Below are 22,809 nucleotides of genomic sequence, written 5' to 3'. Positions count from 1 at the left end.
AGCCTGTAAGTTAACTCCTGTTAGCATTGCATTGTGAGCGAATCTTTCAAACATGGTAAGGAGCGTCACATTTCCGGCTGACGTCAGAATTAGTCATGCCAATCACAACGTACAGATTAGCTGGCCAATCAGTGACCCAGAGATTTATTGTGGTCAGTGTACAGTTGTATTGAAGTGAATACCAATTCGCTATATAAATAGCTTCCACTCCTTAAACATTTGAACAGGAGCTGAATGAGGACTTATTAGCTGGGGTGATAGAAAGGACAACACACTTAACACACACACACATACAAAAAACCTTAAAAGCATAAAAACACCCCACCCAGAGCAACACAAAGGGCTTGTTTCTAGACTACTTCTCTTGCACACATCCCTTACCAGTTTCAGATTTGTTGTAGTGAATGAGCTGTACCCATCCCTATCACTGTCATTGTGTATGTACTGTGGGTGAGTGTCCTCTAAACAATTAAAGCATATTTACTGTCATTCTAAGAAGAGCATATGCAAATATTGAGTTTGTATGTATATTTTTATGACTAAAATATTTGCCAAGTGCATACATGTCTATATAAGCGTGTGTGTGTGTGTGTGTGCGTGTGCGTGTGCATGCGTGTGCACGTCACAGCTGGGTATATAAGTGCCTCTCTCCCTCCTTCATGAGAAAACCCACTTTCATTCTCCTCCAAGCACACAGAAACAGAGTAAAGGTAAGAGACTCTTATCTATCTATCTATCTATCTATCTATCTATCTATCTATCTATCTATCTATCTATCTATCTACCTAAAATAATATTACTTACATTAAAGGTATAGTGTATATACTTACTATACTATTATACATGTACTAAATGCTTTTTTATTCAACATGTTCCATATAGTCTAGTTAAAATGTTACATTTCAAGTTTAACATTGTATCTGGAGTTTAATTTGACTGTATTTGTGTTATTTTACAACAGAGCCAAATAAAATGGTCCAACTTTTCAAAAAACAAAAAAGATATTATTTTACATAACTTACATTATTTTACATATTTAACATTAAAGCTGATTCACAAATTTAAAATTAAATTTTTCAAAAAAATTGATCAAACATAATAAAATCAAAACAAAGAAATGAAATAAAATTAAAGAAATACATGAAAAAAAATGAAGAAATCAAAGTAAAAGTATTCCTTTAACTATCTTTCTCTTCCACATTTTTAGGATGAACAGCAGTGTGTGCGTTTGTGTGATCCTGGCGGCTCTTTCTGTCTCTTGTCTGGGACGGCCCCGCTCCTCTACTCCTGACACTGGGGACAGTCCACTTCCCTCACAGCTGGACATCAGCGGGAGTGAGCACCGCCGGCTCGCCCGCTCCGCCAGCCTCCAACAGCAGCCAGTGGCTGAAACAGGCTCAGACCCCCGCGCTAACATCAGCCAACTGCTAGCCAAACTCATGTCCAAAAAAGGTGAGAGACTCGACTTAACACACGCTGAGCAACATTATGCCAAAATCTGCATTTTGTCTTGTGAGCCAGCAATTTTATAAAAATATTGTGGGGTCTAATCATACATAAAAAACACATATTTCTATATATCTTAGATATATTCTTCACACTGCAATTGTGCAACTCTCAGGCGACCAACAATAATCCTTAAGAGTAACACAACCACTATTCACTTGAATACCAAAGTAGGTGAACAATTGCAACAAAACTCTAAAAATATCTGTACTTCAATACAACCAAGACAACAGGATGAACTGAAGAACGCTATCAGATGGAGACAAACAGAGTATGGGTCATTTTAATCTTTAAAATAAATAGCTTTAATTAGAGTTGCCAGCGGACAAGAGCCTCATGCATCTCAGATCCCAATACTGCTGTCCCGAGTTAATGAGGAGTGATGGGATCTCTCTCCCTCTTTCATTACATTATGTTGTCTCTGTTTATCCTTCAGACTCAGAGATACTTTTATACTTTTGACCCTGTAGCTCAGCGAACTCAATGAACCTGTTTACTGTAGGTAGCTCCCACAGGTGACCTCAAGAAATTTAAAACTGTGTACCATTTAAAAAAATGTCATTGTTTTAAAGATCTATCATTGTTATATTTAAAACACAAATTTCTACAGAATTTTCTATGAGAAAAATGACCCACATCACACATTTAAAGCAAAGCTATTAAATAGAGGATCAACAACAACTTTGTTTAACATCCTGTCACACCTGTCGAGCGGCAGGTAAAATCATTTTCGTGAAATTACACGTTTCCGGATAATGAAAGAAAACGCTTGTCACGTACTAGCTCAGGGGCAGCGTTGCCGGGCATTGCTAAAACACAAACAGAGCTGAATGAAGCGTGTTTATGCCCGAGGTGCGTGGGGCTTGGATGTGTTTTGGTCAGGTGTACATCATTAAATTGCACAACTGCTCATTAGGGTGTAACCCCTTCAAAGGGAAAAAACAATTATCATTCATATTTGCAGGAACAGGAATTCAGCCTTAAAACATGTAAACTCAATGTGATGCAACAGTTATTATAACGGTTAACTCACAGTTAAAAATGATAGATTATAGGTTATTAAATGCATAGTTTGGCAAACAGTGATTAGGCACGTCTTTAATGTGTGTTTGTGCGTGGGGTGGATTTTGCCTACATGGTAGAGAGCAGTCAACACAACAGATTGTTTAATAAAAATAAAATTACTACTCGTGTATCGTTTCCACTAAAAAAACCTTTTGTGCAACTGAGAGGTTGTGTGGGTGAACCATACAGCCAGACAAAGAGCCATTTAGCAACCTTTATATTGAAAAGCGTTTTAAAGAGGACAGGGTGGAGTTGAAATGTCCCATTATAATAGACAAACAATAATGTGTATTTAATGCACATAACCACAGAGAAAAAGCAGACGACAATGGCTATTAAACTAATTGCTCCCATTAATGAGAGCTCTACTTTCTCGTGACATCTTAATTTCTTGTTCGGTGTGTCGGTGTCGTGTGTTTTTTAATAATTGAGAGTGGGAGGTGCAAGTTTCTCACATTGAAAAATTAGGCTTGTTACAACAAGTCTTCAACTCCCTCCAAAAATGAGTTCGGGAAAATTTGTAGTTTACGTTTTGTGTTATCAATTCTCCCATCTGCTGCACGGAAAAAGAATCACAACAGCTTGAGTGACATTTGCCGCGCTGTATGTTGTTGCAACGTTGTCCAGACGTTGAAGCAGCATGTTTGTGTCCCAATTAATAGTTAAAATAATTGTTGCTTAGCAACAACACATATCACAGCAGGTAAACCCTTGGTACACAAACTAGTACAAATGATGTGTGTTTAAATGACTCCATACTTCAGTATTTCAACACCTTTAACCCATCAACATTTTTCATTTATGTTCACGGGTGGCAAAAAAATTAAAGGCAGTGAAACTTTAGTTTGACATCACATGGGATGAGTTGTTTAAAGTTAAATATGAGCTGTCAAAAAACTTTTTTGTGAGGGTAACACAGCCATTCTATAGGTGTTGGGATCAGACCCAGAGGTGAGACAGTGAGTTATTGAGACAAGACATGTCTGAACAGAAACATTAACAATGTCAGGGAGGCATCTTCACATACACATCACACTTATATTGAAAGCTTCAAATAACTGTCAGACGGCAACCTGCCATCTCTCTCTGTCTATTTCATCTTTACAATCTTTTCTAAAAAAGTACATTTCAGATTTTAGAAACGGTGCTTAAAAAGCACAAAAGCAGACATCATTTTACTTGATGCTGGGTTTGACTCTTAGAATCACGAGTTGAAATAGAGATAGCATGTGACAATCCTTCCTATTTTAAGCACTTACCTTGTTTTTCTCGTAGGATCCGTTCGTCGTAACTCCTCCGTGAACAGCAAAGCAAACAGTGTGAGCCATCGGATAAAAGATCGGGATTACGTCGGCTGGATGGATTTTGGCCGCCGGAGTGCAGAGGAATATGAATACTCATCATAAAATCCACACAGATATCATCTCGACACCTCTCTGCTAAAAATAAAGAGTATATTTATTACACTATTGTTATTATTATTCTAATGTACATTTGTTAAGAGACCAGTATAATGCAATATACACACATGCCTAATTTTGGAAAAAAATACAAAAAAAAGTCTAAGTATTGTTGTTGTTCTTAAATCTTGTAATTTAATTTCATATTTTCTGTCACATACACAATGGTTTTTGCTTATAAAAGAGATCCATCAAGCTAAAGTGTGTGTCAAATCCTAAACCATAGTTTTCAATAAATCAGGTCAGCATTCAACTTTGGCCATAAATCCCAAAGGCTCCGGCAGTTTGTATCAAACTCTTTTGTGGTGTTAAAAAAATCTCTGTATTTATTCTAATGGAAGGAAGTGGTCACCAAATGGCTTAACAAATATTTTATGTCTTGTAAAGACGGAGTAAGCTAAAAAATCAATAAACAACTAAATGGATAAATAGAGGAAATGCTTTATGGCTTAATGTGAGGCTGTTAGAGACACATAAAAGCATAGATTGTAAAGACCATGGATAGAAAAGACTGTGAATTATTCAGAAGAGAGAGAGAAAAAAAGAGAAAGACAGAGGAAGATTTCTTTAAGACTTTAAGGGAAACCCATGGGACCCATTGGGGTTGATATTCTGTCCAAGGGTAAAGATTTCTGTCTGACAGGCGTACTGAGACCGAAATAGCCTGTCAGGTGGAAGACGGACAGATGCAATGGACCTCACTGTTATAACAGGACAATCCTCAAACTGCAGTGAATTTGACATACAGATCAGCAGCCACACACACACACACACAAATATCCAGACACTGCTATCTAATACAATATTTAGATACCCAGGACAGAACTGTCACATTACAAGCATCACAATTTTCCTTCACTTGCCCTTATTAACGCCAAAATGCTGCTATGCTGTAATCTAATACTGACAAATGTTAATCACATTTACGTTCATCATCATTCACAGATTAAATGCAACAGCAGCGATATATTACATCACATTACCACATCAATAGATTGGATGTTATTTCAGCAATTCCAGCATTACGGATGTGACATTTGCAGTCGAAACTTGAAATATAAATAATCAGAGAATGCATTTATTACCAATATATTAAACTGAATCCATTTATATTTCAGAGTTAAGACATCAGAAAAATATTCTGTTTACAGTTTTCAATTTAAGATGTTGGACCCATGCATGTGTTATAGATGTGACAAATTTTTTTGGGAACCAACATGCTTTGTAGGATTCTGTGAATTAATAGGAACAAACTAGAAGCAACAGTACCCAACAAATGGAGAATGAACGGCTCTTCAAAGAAGGTTTTATATATATATATTTTGTATGCACATTTATGAGGAACAAACAGCGTTATAAAAGTGACAACTTAAAGGGGACATATCATAAAAATCTTGACTTTTTCCATGTTTAACCTCCTGAGACCTGGTGTGTTCACATACGTGGACATCACATTTTTTGTTGTTTGCACCATAATACTTAATTCTGTGTAAATGGAACCTGTTGTACACAAACGTGGACAGTAACACTGCTTCAGGTTCAATGAAAAATATTTGGTTATTATATTTATTGGTTCTTACTAACCCCAAATAGCTGAAAGAAATGATGTAATCTGCACTATCCAACCACAGCACTGCCATTTAGTGCAGAGATCAGCTCATTTGCATTTTAAAGGAAATGTGCCCAAAAACTGCAAATTTTTGCTCAGACCTACAATTTAACATGCTATAATAAATAATCGATATGGTATTTTGAGCTAAAACTTCACATACGTACTTTGAACGTACTCTGTTTAAACCTTAACAGAGACTTTGCACAGCTATTTAAACCAAACTTTGAAAACTTTGGGTAAAACTTGACATTTGCATGGAATTGCCCATTTATTAGGGGTCAAGCCCAGAATGGGCGAAGACCCCTATTGTATCCGTTAGTTTTCTTATTATTATTCTTCCGATTCTTCTTCTTATTATTATTCTGATTCTTCTTCTTCTTCCGTCATTGCGGTCTATGGCAGCCCATAGCAGCGTACGTTATGAAATTTGGCCAAAAAGTCTCCACTGAAAACTTGGAGTCTCTATCTCTAACCCGCAAGCGCCACCAACAGTCCAAAGTTGCACTTATGTTTTTGCTTAACTTCTGACCCATAAGTCCTAAACTTGTCGTGTAGCGCATCAACAAATTTTATGTAGAGCGCAAAAAACAGGTTTTAGGCTGTATCTTCGGCAATCTTATGCCTATTGACACGACACTTGGTAGATGTAATGCCAGTCAGGAACTGAGTGTGCATGCACCGTTTCGTCGCAGTGCCACCTAGTGGTCAGACTTATGCTTTACATGCCTATAACTTTGGCTCAAATCGACGTATTTTCACGGGACTTGTTTTCTTGAAGGCATGAGTAGTCGCCGAGTCCAACAATACCAAACATGCCAGAATTTGCCTTATGGTTGACCCTGCGCAGCAAAAAAAGTCCTTAACAAACACGCGCAAATATCTCCGCAAGCGTTATTCTGATCGACTCGAAAACACCATAGGCAGAACATTACATTACCTTCTGAACAAAAAACTCTATCTGCGATATATTAAAATTTTCATCAGAAATGGCCGAAAATTGCAAAAAAACAAACATTACCTTTAAATTTTGTATTTTTTCGCCATAATTTGATACACTGATGTAGGACCATAGTCTGAGCCTACACAAAAAAATTGCATGCTTGGACCACTAGTTGGCCTTATAATTTAACAAAACCTTTGAAATCAAGCAACCTTATGGTCATACAACTGTTTCTCTTCACTAAACTAAAGTGTATAGTCATAAAACTAACTAGATGCAACACAGTTATGACCTAAGGTTGCATGCACAATTTTGTCATTGCGCGACCCAGTGGTTTTGTGAGAGAAATATGGTCTTTTTTACCTAAAACTACTGCTACCGTACAACTAATATCTTGAGTCATCATGGATTAAGCCTTTAATGGCTTGGAGTATAATCATTGGTGCATGCCAATTCACTCCCTAGCAGCCAATGAGAATACCTTATCAACCATTTTTGCAAGAGCTATATCTCTGCGTCAAAACATCGTAGAGACATGGGGTTGGGCTCTTTTGACTCATTAACACCACTGTAACATTTTGTGAGCAAGTATTGCCACTGCAAGCAGCACTCACATTTCCTACAGTGTTCTAGTTGTCAGTGCTCCTCGAGAAGAGAGGGAGAGACTTAACTGAATGAGAACACAGCTTTTTTGCTGATAACTGTTATAATATTTTGTCTGAAATCAAGAGATTTTTCTAGGTTCTTTAAACTGCTCATCTGAACTCAACTTTACTTTCTTCTGTGCCCTTTTTGGCTTGACCCCGGTGATTGCTGCTTGCAGCTTTATTTATTCTAAGTGTTATAGTTATTGGAGTCAAAGGTATTAGCTGTGGACAAGTGGGACATCATCTTTCTGAAAAAAAAAAAGAGGGTCCACCCCAAACCTAAATGTTTGATTACATTCTTGTTACCCGGTTAACATAACTTTTGCCCCTCACTCAAACAGATGTTCAATTGCCGATGGTATTTCATGTATGGTAAAATGACGCAAATGGATCAACCAAAACAGTAATTGTTATCTGTGACCAGAGATTGGCATTCTTTAAATTTAGCCATGCATAGACGTATGAGTCTGAAGTAGTGGTTACTCATAAGTTCCATCTGCTTAAAGTTATTAATTTCTGCTGTTTGGGTTGATTCATCTTAGGACCTTGCCAGACGTCTTTCTGGTTATGCTTAAGAGTTCAAATAATTCTCCATCCCTTTCCCATGGCAATTACCATGAATGTCTGGGTCTTTTATTTTTACTATCAACCAGCAGCAAAATAGTTTGGGCACAGCGTAAGGTAGAACTTTAGGAAACTATGCTACTTACCTTCATCGTCTGTCTGGTAAAGAAATTGCACTTGTTGAGTTAGTGTCTAGTTCCTTAAAAGGGCTTTTCACAATGCGCTTAACCCTGCTTTTAACCTAAGGTTAAGGATCTTTTCACACTTGTAACTTAGAAGCAAGGATATACCCCGAAATTAACCCAGGGTTTGTGAAACCCTGCACAGAAGCAGGGTTACCCCTGCTTTTGTGGGGTTAACCCTGCATTGCGGTTTCAAACGCATGCAGTGTGAAACGAAACCGGGTTAGAATGTTAAGACCCCAATAAAACATGATTGAAGCAGCTAATCAAGGTGTTCACGGTTGCTTGATAATTACAGACAGGTGTGTAGGAGCAGGGTTGAAACTGCAGGATGGTTGTTCACCATGAGCAGGCTTTGAAATACCCGACCCAGTGTTAAGGAATGCACAGTGTGAAACGTCAGATTATGAATACCCAGGGTTATCTTAACCCCTGGTTAAGTATGAACAGTGTGAAACAGATAACCCAGGATTCTGTTAACCTGAGGTTTAGAATAACCTGGGGTTAACAATTTCAAGTGTAAAACGCCCTAAGTACCAACAAGTAAAAGATAAGGCTCTGCTTCATGAGACAATGGGAGGAGAGATTTATTAAAAGGGACATATCATGAAAATCTGACTTTTTCCAAGTGCTATAATTGGGTCCCCAGTGCTTTTATTAACCTAGAAAATGTGAAAAAGATCAACCCAGTAACTTAGTTTTGGTAAACCATTCTCTGCAAGCATGTAAAAAAAATAGGTCATTGAAATTTGGCTAACTCTGTGATATTAGGAGGGTATAATAATAACACCCCTTAATCTGCACTATCCAACCACGGCACTGCCATTTAGTGCAGAGATCAGCTCATTTGCATGTTAAAGAGCACATTTTTGCACACACCTACAAAGTGGCAATTTAACATGCTATAATAAATTATCTATATGGTATTTTGTGCTAAAACTATACTCTGGGGACACCAAAGATTTATTTTGCATCTTAAAAAAGTCTTGTGAAATGTCCCCTTTAAATCCAGTGCTCATAAAAGAGAAAAACATTTGCCAAATCAAGTTGTAACAAAACGTTTTGTGCAAAAATCTGTCAGTCCAAACATTTCGTGTATATGTAGGTACGCAGACAGATACATCGATAGAAAGACAGACACGTTTTCATTGATGTGGATGTGTTAAAATATCAGACCAGAGAAAAAATGTGTGAAGACACAGCGCCCTCTAGTGACAGAAAAATACATTGACAGACTGAAGTTTCTGTGTAATTTCTATGCATTCATTTTTATTTGGAGAAAAAAAATGAACATTATTGCGCATTCGCTAATCTAAATGCTTTCGCCCATGTACAATCATTACCTGAGGAGAATAAAACAACTAAACATGACGTAACTTGACAAACGAATCAGCCGCCCGGTAGTTTTCAAACAGGAGTCAAAACAAGTGCAAGAAATAGACAAAGTAAATAAATAAATAACTGAATAAAATCGTGTTTTAACACAAGTGCCTCACGACGCTAAAATTCAGGCACACTGTTTTAGTCATGAAAACCACCAAAACACAATTTGTTTTACTTAAACGAACAGTTCACCCAAAAATAAACAAATTTTACCTACCTTCGTGTTGCTTCAAACTTCCCTCAGACTTTCCCTCTCTCGTCATGATCATGAAACACAAAGGGAAGTTTTTGATCGACTCCCAATGCAACACATTCTTGTATGGAACATAACAATGTCTTCAACAATTTCTAAAAAAAATTTATGCTCCACAAAAGTCATCCGTGTTAAAACAACATGAAGTTTAGTAAATTACCAAATGTTTTTATTAATTTATTTTTTGGGTAACTGCCCCTTTAATTTTATTCTTCCATTCAGGCCAACCCATTCACCAAGTCAAAAGTTACATAGATTATCATTTCATAATTAAAAATAAAGAAAGGAGCTATGTAGAGGCGCAAAACAAGATTAGAAGAGAGATAAAGTAAGAGAGAGATGGGGAGAAAAGTATTGAGTGTTTGGTGAGATGTGTCACAAAGTCATTTCTATTTTCTCTATGCCAACATCAATACACATCAATACGCCCCTCCTGTGCAAATCCTAGCCTTAAAATACTACAAAGCACCATGGGAGAACACATTTCTATAGCCGTGTCCCATAAACCAGTTGCAGCACATCAGGTCCAAACCTATGACACACGTATCCGAATAAAATTTACTTTACAAGGCGAAATGAGTGTGAAGACATACAGACAGAACAGTATGGCTATTACTTTAAACTTTGAATGTGTATATGTGTTACAAAGGTTAGTGTGAGTGTGTATAGTGTTTACTACAAGTGTGTTATTAGTATGTGACCTATAATATGTTAAGTGTGTTTGTGATCGTGTGACTATTATGCATCATTATTTGAGACTTGTTTGTTTGGGTAGTTTAGGGGCCAGTAGCATTTCCTCCCCCTGAGGTCCAGGCCCCTTCATCGCCATACTGGCCCCAACCATTGCAGGATAGCTACGATTCCTCCGCATTCCTTCGTTTAATGGACCAAAGGGTGACCCTGGCCTTCGAAGACCACCCAGAGGACCTATAATTGGGCTTGGCCTTGGAATCCCTCCAGCGGTAGCCCCAGAAGCCCCTGGACTTGCCAACCCCAACCTTTTAAGCTTATCCACCAAGTTCAGATTATACATACTCACATCAGTTTGACTCTCACAGTCTTTAGCCTCAGCCACAGACACCCCCGCCACCTCTTTTAAAATGGATCGTGCTGGTTTAGAAGCCAGGAAGTTCTCGTAGGATGGGCATTTAAAAGAGAAAGGCGCGGGGGTGTTTGAATCTGAAACAGCCGCATTCGGGCTGGGAGTGTGGTGGTGGGTGGGGGAATTGGGTGGGGTGGAGGGTCGATGGGGGTCTGGAGAGGGAGAAGGGATAACGGAGGTAGAGAAAAGTACTCCACTACTTCCTCTATTACAGCTTTGAGGCTGGTACACAGCAGCAGAGATCCCCCTCTCCTGTAAAAGGCGCACCAGACCCAAAGAGGTGCTGAAGGTTTTGGTTGAGTCGCGAAGGTTGGTAAAGGACTGAGACTGGGACAGACTCATCCGACGGGGTGTGCAGGGCGTGACGGCGGGCGTTGACCGTATACTGCTTGACATTACGCAGGCTGAGGTGAGTGCTGGGTTTAAACTAGAAATAATAGGAGGAAATAATTTAGATGCTGATTTGCTTAAAAACTACCAGCATGGTTACAGAATGGGACATTACCTGGGTGTCACCCTTGTTAGTTCATCAGAAGGGTGGAGGATTTTGCAGGTGGTGAAGGTGTAGGTTGAACTTGTATGAGCCATGCATTTGCCTGGGTAATACACTGAAAGATAATAAAAGCATCTTAGGGGAACATTACAAGCAAATATTGCACAAATGTTGCCATCAGACATGATGTTCTCTTACTACTGTACATGTATGCATATATCTCTGTGTGTGTGTGCGCGTTTCTTACTTGACAACTCTTTGGAAGCATGACCTGTGCTAAGGCAGGGTGATTGGGATGCTGAGGAGGCGTGGCTATGGCTAGAGGAGACACCGGGATTGGGTGTGGTTGTGGTGGGGAGGTTCTGGAAATATTGCTCTCCAGGCTCATCTTCCTCGTAATCGGCGTAGGGATACACTTCCTCCAGGTCTAGCTCCAAAGGTCGAAAGCCTTTCGGGACCACACCAGGCCGAGCATCCAGGATACCACCCAGATTAGGCTGAGCTAACTGCTGCCAGTGCTGTAGTGTCGCCGAACCTGCATGAGAAAGATTTCCAGAATCTAATTGCTCATCCAAGTCAAGGTGAAAAGGCATTAACAATGTCGCATTAACTGTAATAATGTTCAATTATAATAGAAAACTGAAAATGAAGGAAAGAATGAGAATAGCAAAAGGAATAGGATGAAATGATTTTATTGAAGGTATATAACAAATGAAGTAAAGAAGTCAGATTTAAATAGATAAAATAAGAGGTGAAATGAAGGAAAAAAACAGAATATAGAGATAGAAAAAAGCATGAAAAAAGTGCATCTCCCTTTTCAAAGTTTGACCAGCAGGTGGAGATACTGAACAACTTTGCAACACATTATATAAAGCAGAGTGCATCATACAGTTTAAACAATACATTATATTACACTTTAGGTTATACACTACACTACACTACAACATATTATATAGAACTGATCTGACATACATTTTTTCTATTTATACACAAAACACAAACAGAAATTCCTACAAAAACCATCCTGTTAACTTAAAGAACCATATCTTAAAATGCAAACAGGTAAAGCAAATGCAAAATAATTTGCATTAGCCAAGTAATAAAATGGAGGGGACGTGTCATTTGACAACTTTCATTCTAAACTGAAGTAACGGTACAGCCACAAATGAATTTTTTTAACACGATTTACTCATCCTCATGTTGTTCTAAACCTGTATGAGTTTACTTTTTCTGATCAACACAAAAGAAGATATTTTGAAAAAGGATGGTAAGCACATAGCTGATTGTAACCATTGACTTTTATAGTAGGAAAACAAATTATGGAAGTATTGTGATAAATGATGAAGAAGATATTTTGATTAATGATGGCAAGCAGTTGATGGTACCCATTGAATTCTATATTATTTGTTTTTCCTACAATGAAAGTCAATGGTTGCAATCAGCTGTTTTACTTATTATGATTTAACTTGTATACTTAAATGTTCTGATTTTGTATGAATTCAATATTTGGCTTGATGGCTACATCTGGTGGTGGAAATTTTGTGTCAAAAGCCCACTTAGAAATCCCCTTACTTATAAAAATGCTGATGTGTCAAATAATTATTTTCCCTGCTGTATTTAGCAAAATGTTTAAATGGTTTTTGGAGGTGATTTGTTTCTAGTTTATCGCGAAACCTAATAACTATTGTAACTGTAACCAAGAGCGGGGCTCCCTAAAATAGGAGTGTTTGCGGGGATGCATCAATGCCCAAAATGAATTGAAAAGCATCATAGAGGGTGGATGTTGCCTGGCACGGTAACGTGGACGTGCCCTTATATAGACATTTTGGTCACCTTCCAAAGGTTTTACAATCTGGAGCTTGTCGGGAAGATAGGGACGGCTGGCCCAAGCACCAAGAGACATGATGCTTTCGCTGTGGACGATCCTGTTCGAGTAATCGTCGACATCCGATGGCTCTCGATTGCGCCTCTTTCCCTCAAAAAAGAGACGCTCGCTCAAGCAGTTCTGTCGCCGTAGAGAAAGTCTCCGCAGAGCGAGCTTGAGCTCCTCAGACCCTGATCGCTTTTCAGTGGCATCCGCACTGCAGTCAGAAAGCAAGGACATTTGTAAAGATTGGAAAAAATTGTATTACCTTCATGTAAAACAAAAACATAAATCAATACGGCTAACAAAAACATTTATGCATTTTGCAGACGTTTTTATCCAAACGAACTTACAATGCAATACAAGGTATGCAATTTATTAGTATGTGTGTTATCTGAATTCGAACCTTCAACCTTTTGTGCTGCTATCGCAATGCTTATTTAATATGAAGATATGCTAATATAAAGAAAGGCTCATTTTAATATAAAGTCATTTGCACTCACGTGACATCTGTGGAGCCGGCTTCTAATAGCATGCTCTGTGTACGGTTGTCAGGAGGAGCAACGGTGTTGCTGTCAGAAGGGGCGGAGCTAAGGCAGGTATGCGTCTGATTTGACCCTGGGATGTTAGCAGCAGGCCGCTGTCTTACTGATTGGTTAATGTTCTTTACCGTCTCAAACACACGTTTTTGACGAACCCTTTAAACACAAACACATTTTGTGTAAAAACGATTAATCTTATGGTGAATGTAATATAAAACAAAAAAATATAGGTTTCTCATTCGGAAAAGACATTTCACAAAATAACATAAGGATCAAAAGTCTATACCTTTGTTCCTCATTCTCTGGGTTCTCAAGACTCAGTTCTTTCCTCATGGTTCCCTCAATTTCAGCAGCTAGGGAGTCCTTAATCACACACACACATAAATAAACACTTTAATAAGTGAACCTTTTAATAATTGTGACTCTATTGACCGTTTTTTACATAAAATCATCCAACATAATGTAAAGAACATTATTTAAAAAATATAACCATGACTAAGATCATGTCAAAGATTGAACTGAATGTGAAATCAACTATCATTGTTGATCATTCATTGATGATTTATAATAACTGTAGATTATGAGAATTTAGCAAATGTATAGCATCTTTCAAGCCCAGTAACTTTAAAGAGTTACTAAACCCTAAACCAACTTTTTTTAGTTAATGGTCTGTAAGAATGGGGCTTTATTAGTGCTGTTCACTGATCTGAGTAACTTTTTGACATTTGAAAGTGTTTCAATGCTACAATGGTGTAAAAAGGTCTGAGTGATGCCCCCTTCAGGTTGAACGGTGGTTACTGCAGTTGAATTTGCCTGTTGGATGTTGCGGTACCATGTGATGCAGGTGGTACGATCCTACGTAAGCAGGTTCAAGCTCACCACGCCCTTTATACGATCTCACCACACACTTGGTACGAGCTAAGTTCGTCCCCTCTATCTCCGTTAGGGTCTGCCTACTTTTCTTGCAGTTTTTAAATATTTCCAGAGGGTGGAGTCAGGCTCTGACCAGGGGTTTAGTTACTCTTTAAATAAAAGCATCTGCTAAATTTATACATGCACATGTAAAGGAAATTCAAAACGTACCATAGGGAAAAGTCCCAGGGAATGATAGCGTCTGGGGGTTCCTGCGGACACATTGCGGTTTCGTAAATTCTTGAGCTCCTCTTGAGCCTCATGGAGCATCTCAATGCACTCAGAGTATTTCTCCTCCAGCTCCTGCAGCTGTGTGTGTGTGGGTGTATGGCGAGGGGATGACATTAACACAGAACTCAATTTTCTGAAGATTATATGAAGTACCAAATGCATATAGCAACAAATATTTTTGCATGTTGATTTATTACTGTATATCAGGTATAAAATACCTCTGCCGTGAGCTGTCTCTGGGCATGTTTAGCTGCCGCAAGGTGCTGAGAAAGTTCTTCGTTCTCAACGGCGAACTGTTAAAAACATACACACAGCTTCAGCACCACAATTATGTCATATGTTTTTATAATCGATTTGATGGTTTCAGGAAAGGACTCACGGTTTTGGCTTTTTTCTGTAGGTCCACTATCTGGGAGAGCAAGTGTGTGATTTCCTCTTGTTGGCGAGAGGCATCTTCTGTCTTTTTGGCCAGCTCCTCTGCTATGCTGGAGATCTGGATGCTGGACTGCCCTGTATTAAAGCAAAGGAAAGGACATTTTGCTTTCACCTAGATAATTTTTTTTTTTTCTGTAAAGCCTTATTTTTCTTACATCCCTAATGTTGTGGTGTACTGTCCTGTAAAAGCACGTAGTAACAATGCAAAAAGTACAAATCTTCAGCTCTACATGTCCGCATAGGTCATGAACCAACAGCGTTTTACTTACTAAGCTCTCTGACGCAGTCATTCACAAGTTGCTGCTCTTTTTCCTCATATGACTCTGTCTCAAACTTCAGGTGACTCGCCTACAGACAGACAGATAGACAGACAGAAGAATCAGGGTCAGAGATTAACCCAAAAATGGCACCAAAAGTAACATTTTGCATGTTTGTTTATAAAATGCTCAATTTAAAACTTAAATACACAGAGCTGTAGGAAACTGCTCTACATAATCAAATTGCACAGCACAACCCATCGGAGAACAGATCCATGCAATCGCACGCAACAAAATTGATCCATACTGCACAGTGGGGTGCGAGAATGGATCCACTCGGAACTGTTAAGCATGTCACGCAAGTAAACAAATAGCTCATGATGCACGTCTCACTCTCATCTATGGCAGGGTTGCAGTAGAGATCCTCATTGCATATTGGTCAGCGTTTTGCTTTCAAAGCTTTACTTTACTTTAATGGCTATTGGTGTAGTTTCATCATCATCCTGTTCAAGGAATTACAGATAGTCCCCCTTAATGCTTTTAATGTATCATGTTCCCATCTTAAACATTAATGAATATTTGTATCTTTTGTAATAGATGTGTAAGAGTTTATCAAGTGAAATTTATTTAAAGGTGCAGTGTGTAATTTTTAGAAGGATCTCTTGACAGAAATGCAAAATAATATACAAAAACTATATGATCAGGGGTGTATAAAGACCTTTTGTAATGATTCCTTATGTTTTTATTACCTTAGAATGAGACATTTTTATCTACATACCGAGGGTCCCCTAACATGGAAGTCGCCATTTTGTGCCGCCATGTTTCCACAGAAAACCTTAGTGGACAAACTTCTTTTACGAAGCTGTCTCCGAAGATGACATGTTTGTCTGGTGGTGGCTACTGTAGCTTCTCTATGCGTTTTAAATGTGATGGGTGAGCAGTTAACTAAGCCATTGGTTGCAATTCACAACCTCACCACCAGATGCCACAAAAATTTACACACTGCACCTTTAAGCAAGTTTGGGAGGAGCAGTCATGGAATCCAAACAATCAGCGCAAAAAGGCCTCTATACATAGCTGTACCTCGCTTCTGTCCCATGACAGTTTTTGCAGCATCCCTTCTACACCCCATCTATCCCAGTTAACTCTTTCCCCGCTATTGACGTGTTATTTCGTCACTTAAGAGAAAACATTTCCCACGTCAATAACGCTTTCCTGACGAGTTTTTACGGTAATCTGTAATTTCATTATTATCCACTAGATGACGCCAATTACCCGACTACCCAATAAAAAAATACTGAAGCAAAAACTAATTTAACAACATTTTAAACTCTGTGTATGTTTTGATCATCATTCTGAATCTGATTTCTAACAAAATTCCTCTACAAAAATTCTATTATTTCAGCTTTTTGCTCAAAATTTTGTATTTTTGAAGAAACCTACCCATATTTAAGAGGTTATAAAAAGAGAACAAATGAAGATAGGATGAAACGGTTCTTTTTTTAGCCATTTTGTTTGTTTGTTTGAAAGCAGAAGGTCTGTTCTTTCATTTGATATATTTGTATGTTTATAAATTTACCAAAAAATTCTATTGGAAGGCATTTTGTGAAACTTTTGTAAAAAAAAAAAATCACAAAAATTGCTGTCGTGTAACTTTTTAAAAAGGATGTCTGGGAATGAGTTAAGAAACTGTGAGTAATCTGGGTTAGGGCTAAAATTCCGGGTTCAGGCCAATATTCCGAGCTTGAAGCCCGGCCCTCGGACGGGATGCACCGATACAAAATTTCTGTGTTGATATCCATTTTGCTTTATACTGCTTGAAATAAATTATTATTAAGAAATCCTAAAGTCCAATTCTGTTGTCATTTCCACCCAATTTCCCTGCCTCTTGATTTGCAGGATATAATTTGATCATCAGCTGATAACAATCGACTGGTTCATAAAAATGCTTTTATTTGCAAGTACCGATTATTGTCCGATATACTGGTCCATCCCTAGTTGAACTGTTCCTGCATGTGCATGTACCTCTGATCTGAGAGACAGGTTCTCCTCTTCCAAATCTCGAAGTTTTTGTTGCAGAACGTCCAGAGGGGAACCACTAGGGAACGACACTCCCACCCTTCCCTGTCGACCCCTGACACCAGAAACATAATGCATTAATATTACTTAAAATGGGCACAAAGGAATGTTACTCAACATTTTCAATTTCCAATGGAGAACTTTTGACTGATTCACCAGGTGAACTTGTCAGTATTTTCTAAACTGAGCTATAACCAATAAGACACCTGAGCTAACAATAACTGAAGCAGACAGAAGAGCTACCATATACCTAGACGTAAAGATAAAATAGGATAGAGTTATAAAACAGTAAAACTGACGTGGGCGATCCTTCTTCATTTTCCTCTGCTGCATTAGTGTAAAACTGAAGCAGCTCATCTTTCAGATTTAACTCATGGTGCAGCTGAGCCACCTGCAACACACAATAATAACGTCTTATTAAGCATACATCATTGGGCCAGTGCTTGTTATTTTCACTGGATAAATAGGACAAACATACTGTAAGCCATTAGCATTACCACACAGAGTTCTAGAAACCATTTTATCTTTCTTAAACATTCAATCCATTGGTTGAGCCAACATTGCATAGTCAGGCTAGTCAGGATGCTCAGACAAAACATTGTTAACTCCCTAAGCTTATTAGGCTAAGATAGGAAAAACATTTTAGCACGGGACTCATCTACTGTACCTCCTCCCTAATGGTGCCCACTTGTTCCTCCAGGTATTCTTTCTGTTCAGACAGAACCTGGTTCTTCTTCAGGAGGGACTGACCGATACGAGCAGCAAGCTCAAGGTCTCTTTCTTTCTGTACAATATAGACAAATGTTACAAAATGTTATAAATGCAACGCAGGTTTTGATTTATCTCTTGTATGTATATAATTACAATTAAATTACCTCCTCCAGGAGTCTCGTGACAGCATCAATGTCATTGTAGGTCTTAGTCATCTGGCCCACTCGCTCAGCACATAGCACTGAAATTAAGAGGAATCAGAGGAGAAATACAGGTCAGCAAAAAGGACACACATCAGGCAGTTTGTAAAATGGATAGTTCAGCCAAAAATTAAAATTCTCTCATTATTTACTCACCCTCAAGTTTAATCAAATATTTTGAGATGTTTCAGAGCACCATAGACTTCCATAGTTTTGTTTCCTACTATGGAAGTCAATGGGGCTCCTGCTTCTGGCTAGATAACAAATACCTTCAAAGAAATCTATACAGGTTAGGAATGACTTAAGGGTGAGTAAATTATGACTTTTTGGGTGAACTATCCCTTTGATATACTTTAACCAAATAAACTCATTAATTACATAAGAATCAGATTTTTGCTTTGCTAAACTGTAAATCAGACACTTCAAAGTTAACAAAATAAAGAGGAGAAGGTGGTGACTGGCTTGGTGACCTCGCACCATCACGCTTTCACAATAACATCAATGATAAATCATGCGTGATTGCCGTAGCGACGGTTTCCATGGTGCTGTTACCCGGCAACCCCATCCACAGTCAGCCAGAATCACATCAGACACTATTACTCATACAGTCCCACACACACAAGTATGCATATCCAATCTCAGGTGGCATTCTTTCGAAAAGTAATGTACCGTTTCTACGCTCAGTTTAAAGCAAATATGTTTAACCCCTGAAATGACACTATTAAAATTATATCTGTAAAACGAAAAGTGCTTGACTTATGAATTTTCAGACTGAATTATGGCACAACATGCATGAGAACAAATAGAAGATAATCTCACAATCAACTAAACGTAATGTCTTTCTGTTAATGTTTCCTAATTACTGAAGGACAAACAATAACTCTTCAAACAGGCTTATCCTTTAAACTCAAAACATAACATCGGAACTTTCAGTGTAAAATACAAAAACAGCTCTAAAGACTAGAAGAGACAACAAGGCAGGCAAATACTTTAACAGTCAATGCAAAACAAGCAAAACACTGAAATAAATGTTCATTCTCTAATATACAAACACATCTAAAGGCCCTGGCTACCTGCACACAATTCAGTGGCCTATTTTAGACATTTACTAATACAACAAACCCCATACAACCATCTCAAAACCAACAAAAATAACCTGTAATCTACTCTGATAAATACAAATCCATTAAACCATACCTATCAAATGCAAACACGCACTCTCACAGATGTTTTACCATTGACACACTACTCATAGCAGCACTCCAGCTCAAAATCTTTTGCTCCCATGATCTTGTGCATCCTTTTTCTCTCTCCCACTTACCCGGCACAGAGGACAGGGCCAAAGCGAATAAGATCTCTACACTTCTGATGCAATTCTGATGCTGCGAGTCAGTTACAGCAACAAAAGATAGAATGACTACTGTATAGTTAACACTATGATATGAGAGAGAGAGAAAGAGAGAGAGAGAGAGAGAGAGGAAAGTGGGAGGAATGAGAGAATGGGGTGGGTGATGATAGTTCAGATCATATTGATAACACAAGGTCAAATCTAAAGGATGTTTAGTAGACTGTACTGTATATTTCTATACTGTAGGTCATTTCTACTGTGAAATAGCTACATATATATGTCGCTATCATATACGTCTTAATATATTGAAGAAGATATGAATGAAGATATGAATGCACTTACAATCTTAATAAATTTTATTATAATTAATAGGGGGATTTTAAAAAGTTTCACCCGTTTAAAAAAGTTTTTTTAACGGATTTTTTAAATCATCTTAGCCTCACTTTAATTAACAAAAGCTAGTTTCTTAATAGTATTATAATCCAGTTTTTTTGTGGTGGTGGTAAAACAACAGCACAACAATCAATTTAAAAATTGCAATCTATAACATTATTTTAAAACAATGTAAATTATTCACAACGATATTTCTACTGACAGGCATATGCACCAACCAATGACATACATTTCAGAAGTGTGTGTAAAAATCCTTTAAACACTGATGCATGTGCGTCAGACTCACTTATCAATGCTCCTGATACCCCTGTGGGGAGATCCATAACAGTTATCTAACCAGAACTGTTTTTCAAAGAGAAAAGGTTAAAGGGATAGTTCACCTTAAAATGAAAATTCTGTAATCATTTACTCATCCTCATGTTGTTCTAAACCTGTATGAATTTATTTTTTCTGATGAACACAAATGAAGATATTTTGAGAAATGATGGTAAACACACAGCAGATAGTGACCACTGACTTCCATAGTAGGAATAAAAAAATATGATGGAATTTAATAGGTACCATCAACTGTGTGCTTACCATCATTTATCAAAATATTTTCTTTATCACAATACTTCCAAAATATTTTTCCTATCTTGGAAGTCAAAGGTCACTATCTGCTGCATGTTTACCATCATTTCTCAAAATATCTTCTTTTTTTCTGATGATCACAAAATAAATTTATACAGGTTTAGAACAACACGAGGATGAGTAAATGATGACAGAATTATTTATTTCAAGATGAACTATCCCTTAAATAAGATGAATACTTATGACAGCTATGGAGCAAAAAGCCAAACGTAGCTTTTAAGTTTATTTTTATAAACACTATGTCCTAGCTAGTGCTTATTACAGATGGATTTTACAGTACAGGACTGAAATCACATTAATAGAGCAGCTTAGAATACAACAGCAAAGATGAAATAATAATCTGAAAGCCTATAGCTGTGATGCGTTTATAGTGTTCTCGCTCAAAGAGTGAAAACAGCGCCATCTACTGATTAAATTATGTCAATGACCCTAGAGTAATATTGGCCTTACTATCCTACGTACAGTATATCAAACCAGCAAAATCACACTGTACAATCGCTGCATTAAAACTTGCCTAACCTTCGGATTTGGGGATTTATAATATAAAAAGTAAAATGCTCTGACTTCCTACATTTACAAATGAACAACTTTGACAATGGTACAGCCCTAAAAATGTCTGATTTGCACTTGCAAGTAATACATGCAGTCAGCTCCATAAATACTGGAATTGGAATAAATGTTGATAAACAGCTTAACTAAAACAAAATGTGCCGCTGTCCCAATATTTATGGAGCTGACGGTATATAATAAGCATAAAATATAATGTAATTTATATATGTGGCAAATAATGCTTTTAATGGTTTTATCAACAAAAACAAGTACGGGATTTCAGCATTCGTGTTGTTTTAAATACATAACACATACAATACACATACATTATGTGTTGTATTTTATTTCCTATTTTTTTACCCTTATATGTATTATGACTTATTATTACCCTACATTACTTTTATTACTGTTGTTTAATATTATGCTGTCTTCACAAGTACATGTAACGGAAGGCATTGATGTAAAGCAGTAAATTTCCACTGCCTTTGCTTGATATACAGTAATTACACTAGCTGGATCTGTTTTTAGTCAGACGGAGTTAGAACGAACTGTGAAACTCAAATAGAATCAATCAATTATTTTATTTAACGTCACATCGTCTCCTGCCTGATGTTCGTCCATCTCTGTATCAGCATTCTACTTGTGTATCTACTTGTGCTCAAGTAGAAGTCTTAACTCACAAAAGAGCTGACTATGTTTGAGTAACAGACACATTTTGCTGACAGTACAAAAGCTAGTGAAATGAACTGAAAACCTTGGATCTATAGGATATAGCATTATTGCCATAGTCACAGTTGTATATCCCAATATATTAGAGCAGATAAACTCTGATCAGCATTTCATGAGATCACAAACCCATGTCACTCACAAAAATAGTTGAGGGTCTCCTCAATTTGCTCTGATGTGAGGTCTATGCGTGTGTCAGGCGAAATGAGAGGCGTGTGGATCCAGTCGTCGTGCTCATAGCCGTACACACTGTCAGCCCTCAGCCTGTAGATGGGCAGTTGCTCCTCCAACAGGCTGATAATCTCCACCTCAGCGAGCTCTGTGCTGTTACAGACATCTACAACACAGAGGGAGCATCAGAATGATGGTTTACAATACAATACCCTTTAAGTTTTCATGTATTAAAGATACACAAACACACACACACTTACCTGTGAGGGTTTCTGCATCCCTGTAACGGGCGTGTGGTGGCACAGTCACTGGTTCCTCGGTTCCTTCGCCTACATACTGCTCCTCTGGGATGGAACCAAGCTGCACAGGTTCTGTATTGTCTGGTGTCGCACACTCAGAACAGGACTTGTCCAGCTTGGCAGCTTCTCAGTGGGATACTAGAACATGTCCCATGGACAACCTGGCCCTTCTTTAAAACAACATAGATGCTTGTTAAATTTTACAATAAATACAGAGCTAGGGATATTATTCATAAACAATCACATGTAGAAGAT

At 37.9% G+C, this 22,809-nt stretch overlaps 2 protein-coding genes across 4 annotated transcripts; one reads left to right on the top strand and one right to left on the bottom strand.

Annotated features, from left to right (window-relative positions):
• The first annotated feature begins 609 nt into the window (after window positions 1–609).
• Window positions 610–4,304, top strand: cckb (cholecystokinin b). The gene is made up of 3 exons (XM_065289819.1): window positions 610–710; window positions 1,208–1,452; window positions 3,847–4,304. The coding sequence occupies exons 2-3, from the start codon at window positions 1,209–1,211 to the stop codon at window positions 3,975–3,977; spliced, it is 375 nt and encodes a 124-aa protein (XP_065145891.1). The 5' UTR covers window positions 610–710; window position 1,208; the 3' UTR covers window positions 3,978–4,304.
• A 4,943-nt stretch (window positions 4,305–9,247) lies between these two features.
• On the bottom strand, window positions 9,248–22,664 carry trak1b (trafficking protein, kinesin binding 1b). 3 transcript variants are annotated; one of them, XM_065289805.2, is made up of 16 exons: window positions 22,516–22,664; window positions 22,227–22,421; window positions 18,403–18,479; window positions 18,195–18,311; window positions 17,827–17,918; window positions 17,474–17,582; window positions 15,461–15,539; window positions 15,136–15,266; window positions 14,975–15,049; window positions 14,697–14,834; window positions 13,900–13,976; window positions 13,575–13,769; window positions 13,041–13,288; window positions 11,455–11,742; window positions 11,220–11,322; window positions 9,249–11,141 (listed from the first exon to the last, which is right to left on the bottom strand). In XM_065289805.2, the coding sequence occupies exons 3-16, from the start codon at window positions 18,451–18,453 to the stop codon at window positions 10,361–10,363; spliced, it is 2,484 nt and encodes an 827-aa protein (XP_065145877.1). In that variant the 5' UTR covers window positions 18,454–18,479; window positions 22,227–22,421; window positions 22,516–22,664; the 3' UTR covers window positions 9,249–10,360. The 3 variants fall into 3 exon arrangements, with proteins under 3 accessions (XP_065145861.1, XP_065145868.1, XP_065145877.1); XM_065289789.2 differs by lacking the exons at window positions 22,227–22,421; window positions 22,516–22,664 and adding an exon at window positions 19,760–19,835 and having other exon boundaries at window positions 9,248–11,141; XM_065289796.2 differs by lacking the exons at window positions 22,227–22,421; window positions 22,516–22,664 and adding an exon at window positions 18,595–19,660 and having other exon boundaries at window positions 9,248–11,141.
• Between the last annotated feature and the right edge of the window lie 145 nt (window positions 22,665–22,809).

The sequence above is a fragment of the Paramisgurnus dabryanus genome, chromosome 19 (genome assembly GCF_030506205.2).
Source record: "Paramisgurnus dabryanus chromosome 19, PD_genome_1.1, whole genome shotgun sequence".
NCBI lineage: Eukaryota > Metazoa > Chordata > Actinopteri > Cypriniformes > Cobitidae > Paramisgurnus > Paramisgurnus dabryanus.
This window is presented reverse-complemented; position numbering and strand designations above follow the sequence as displayed.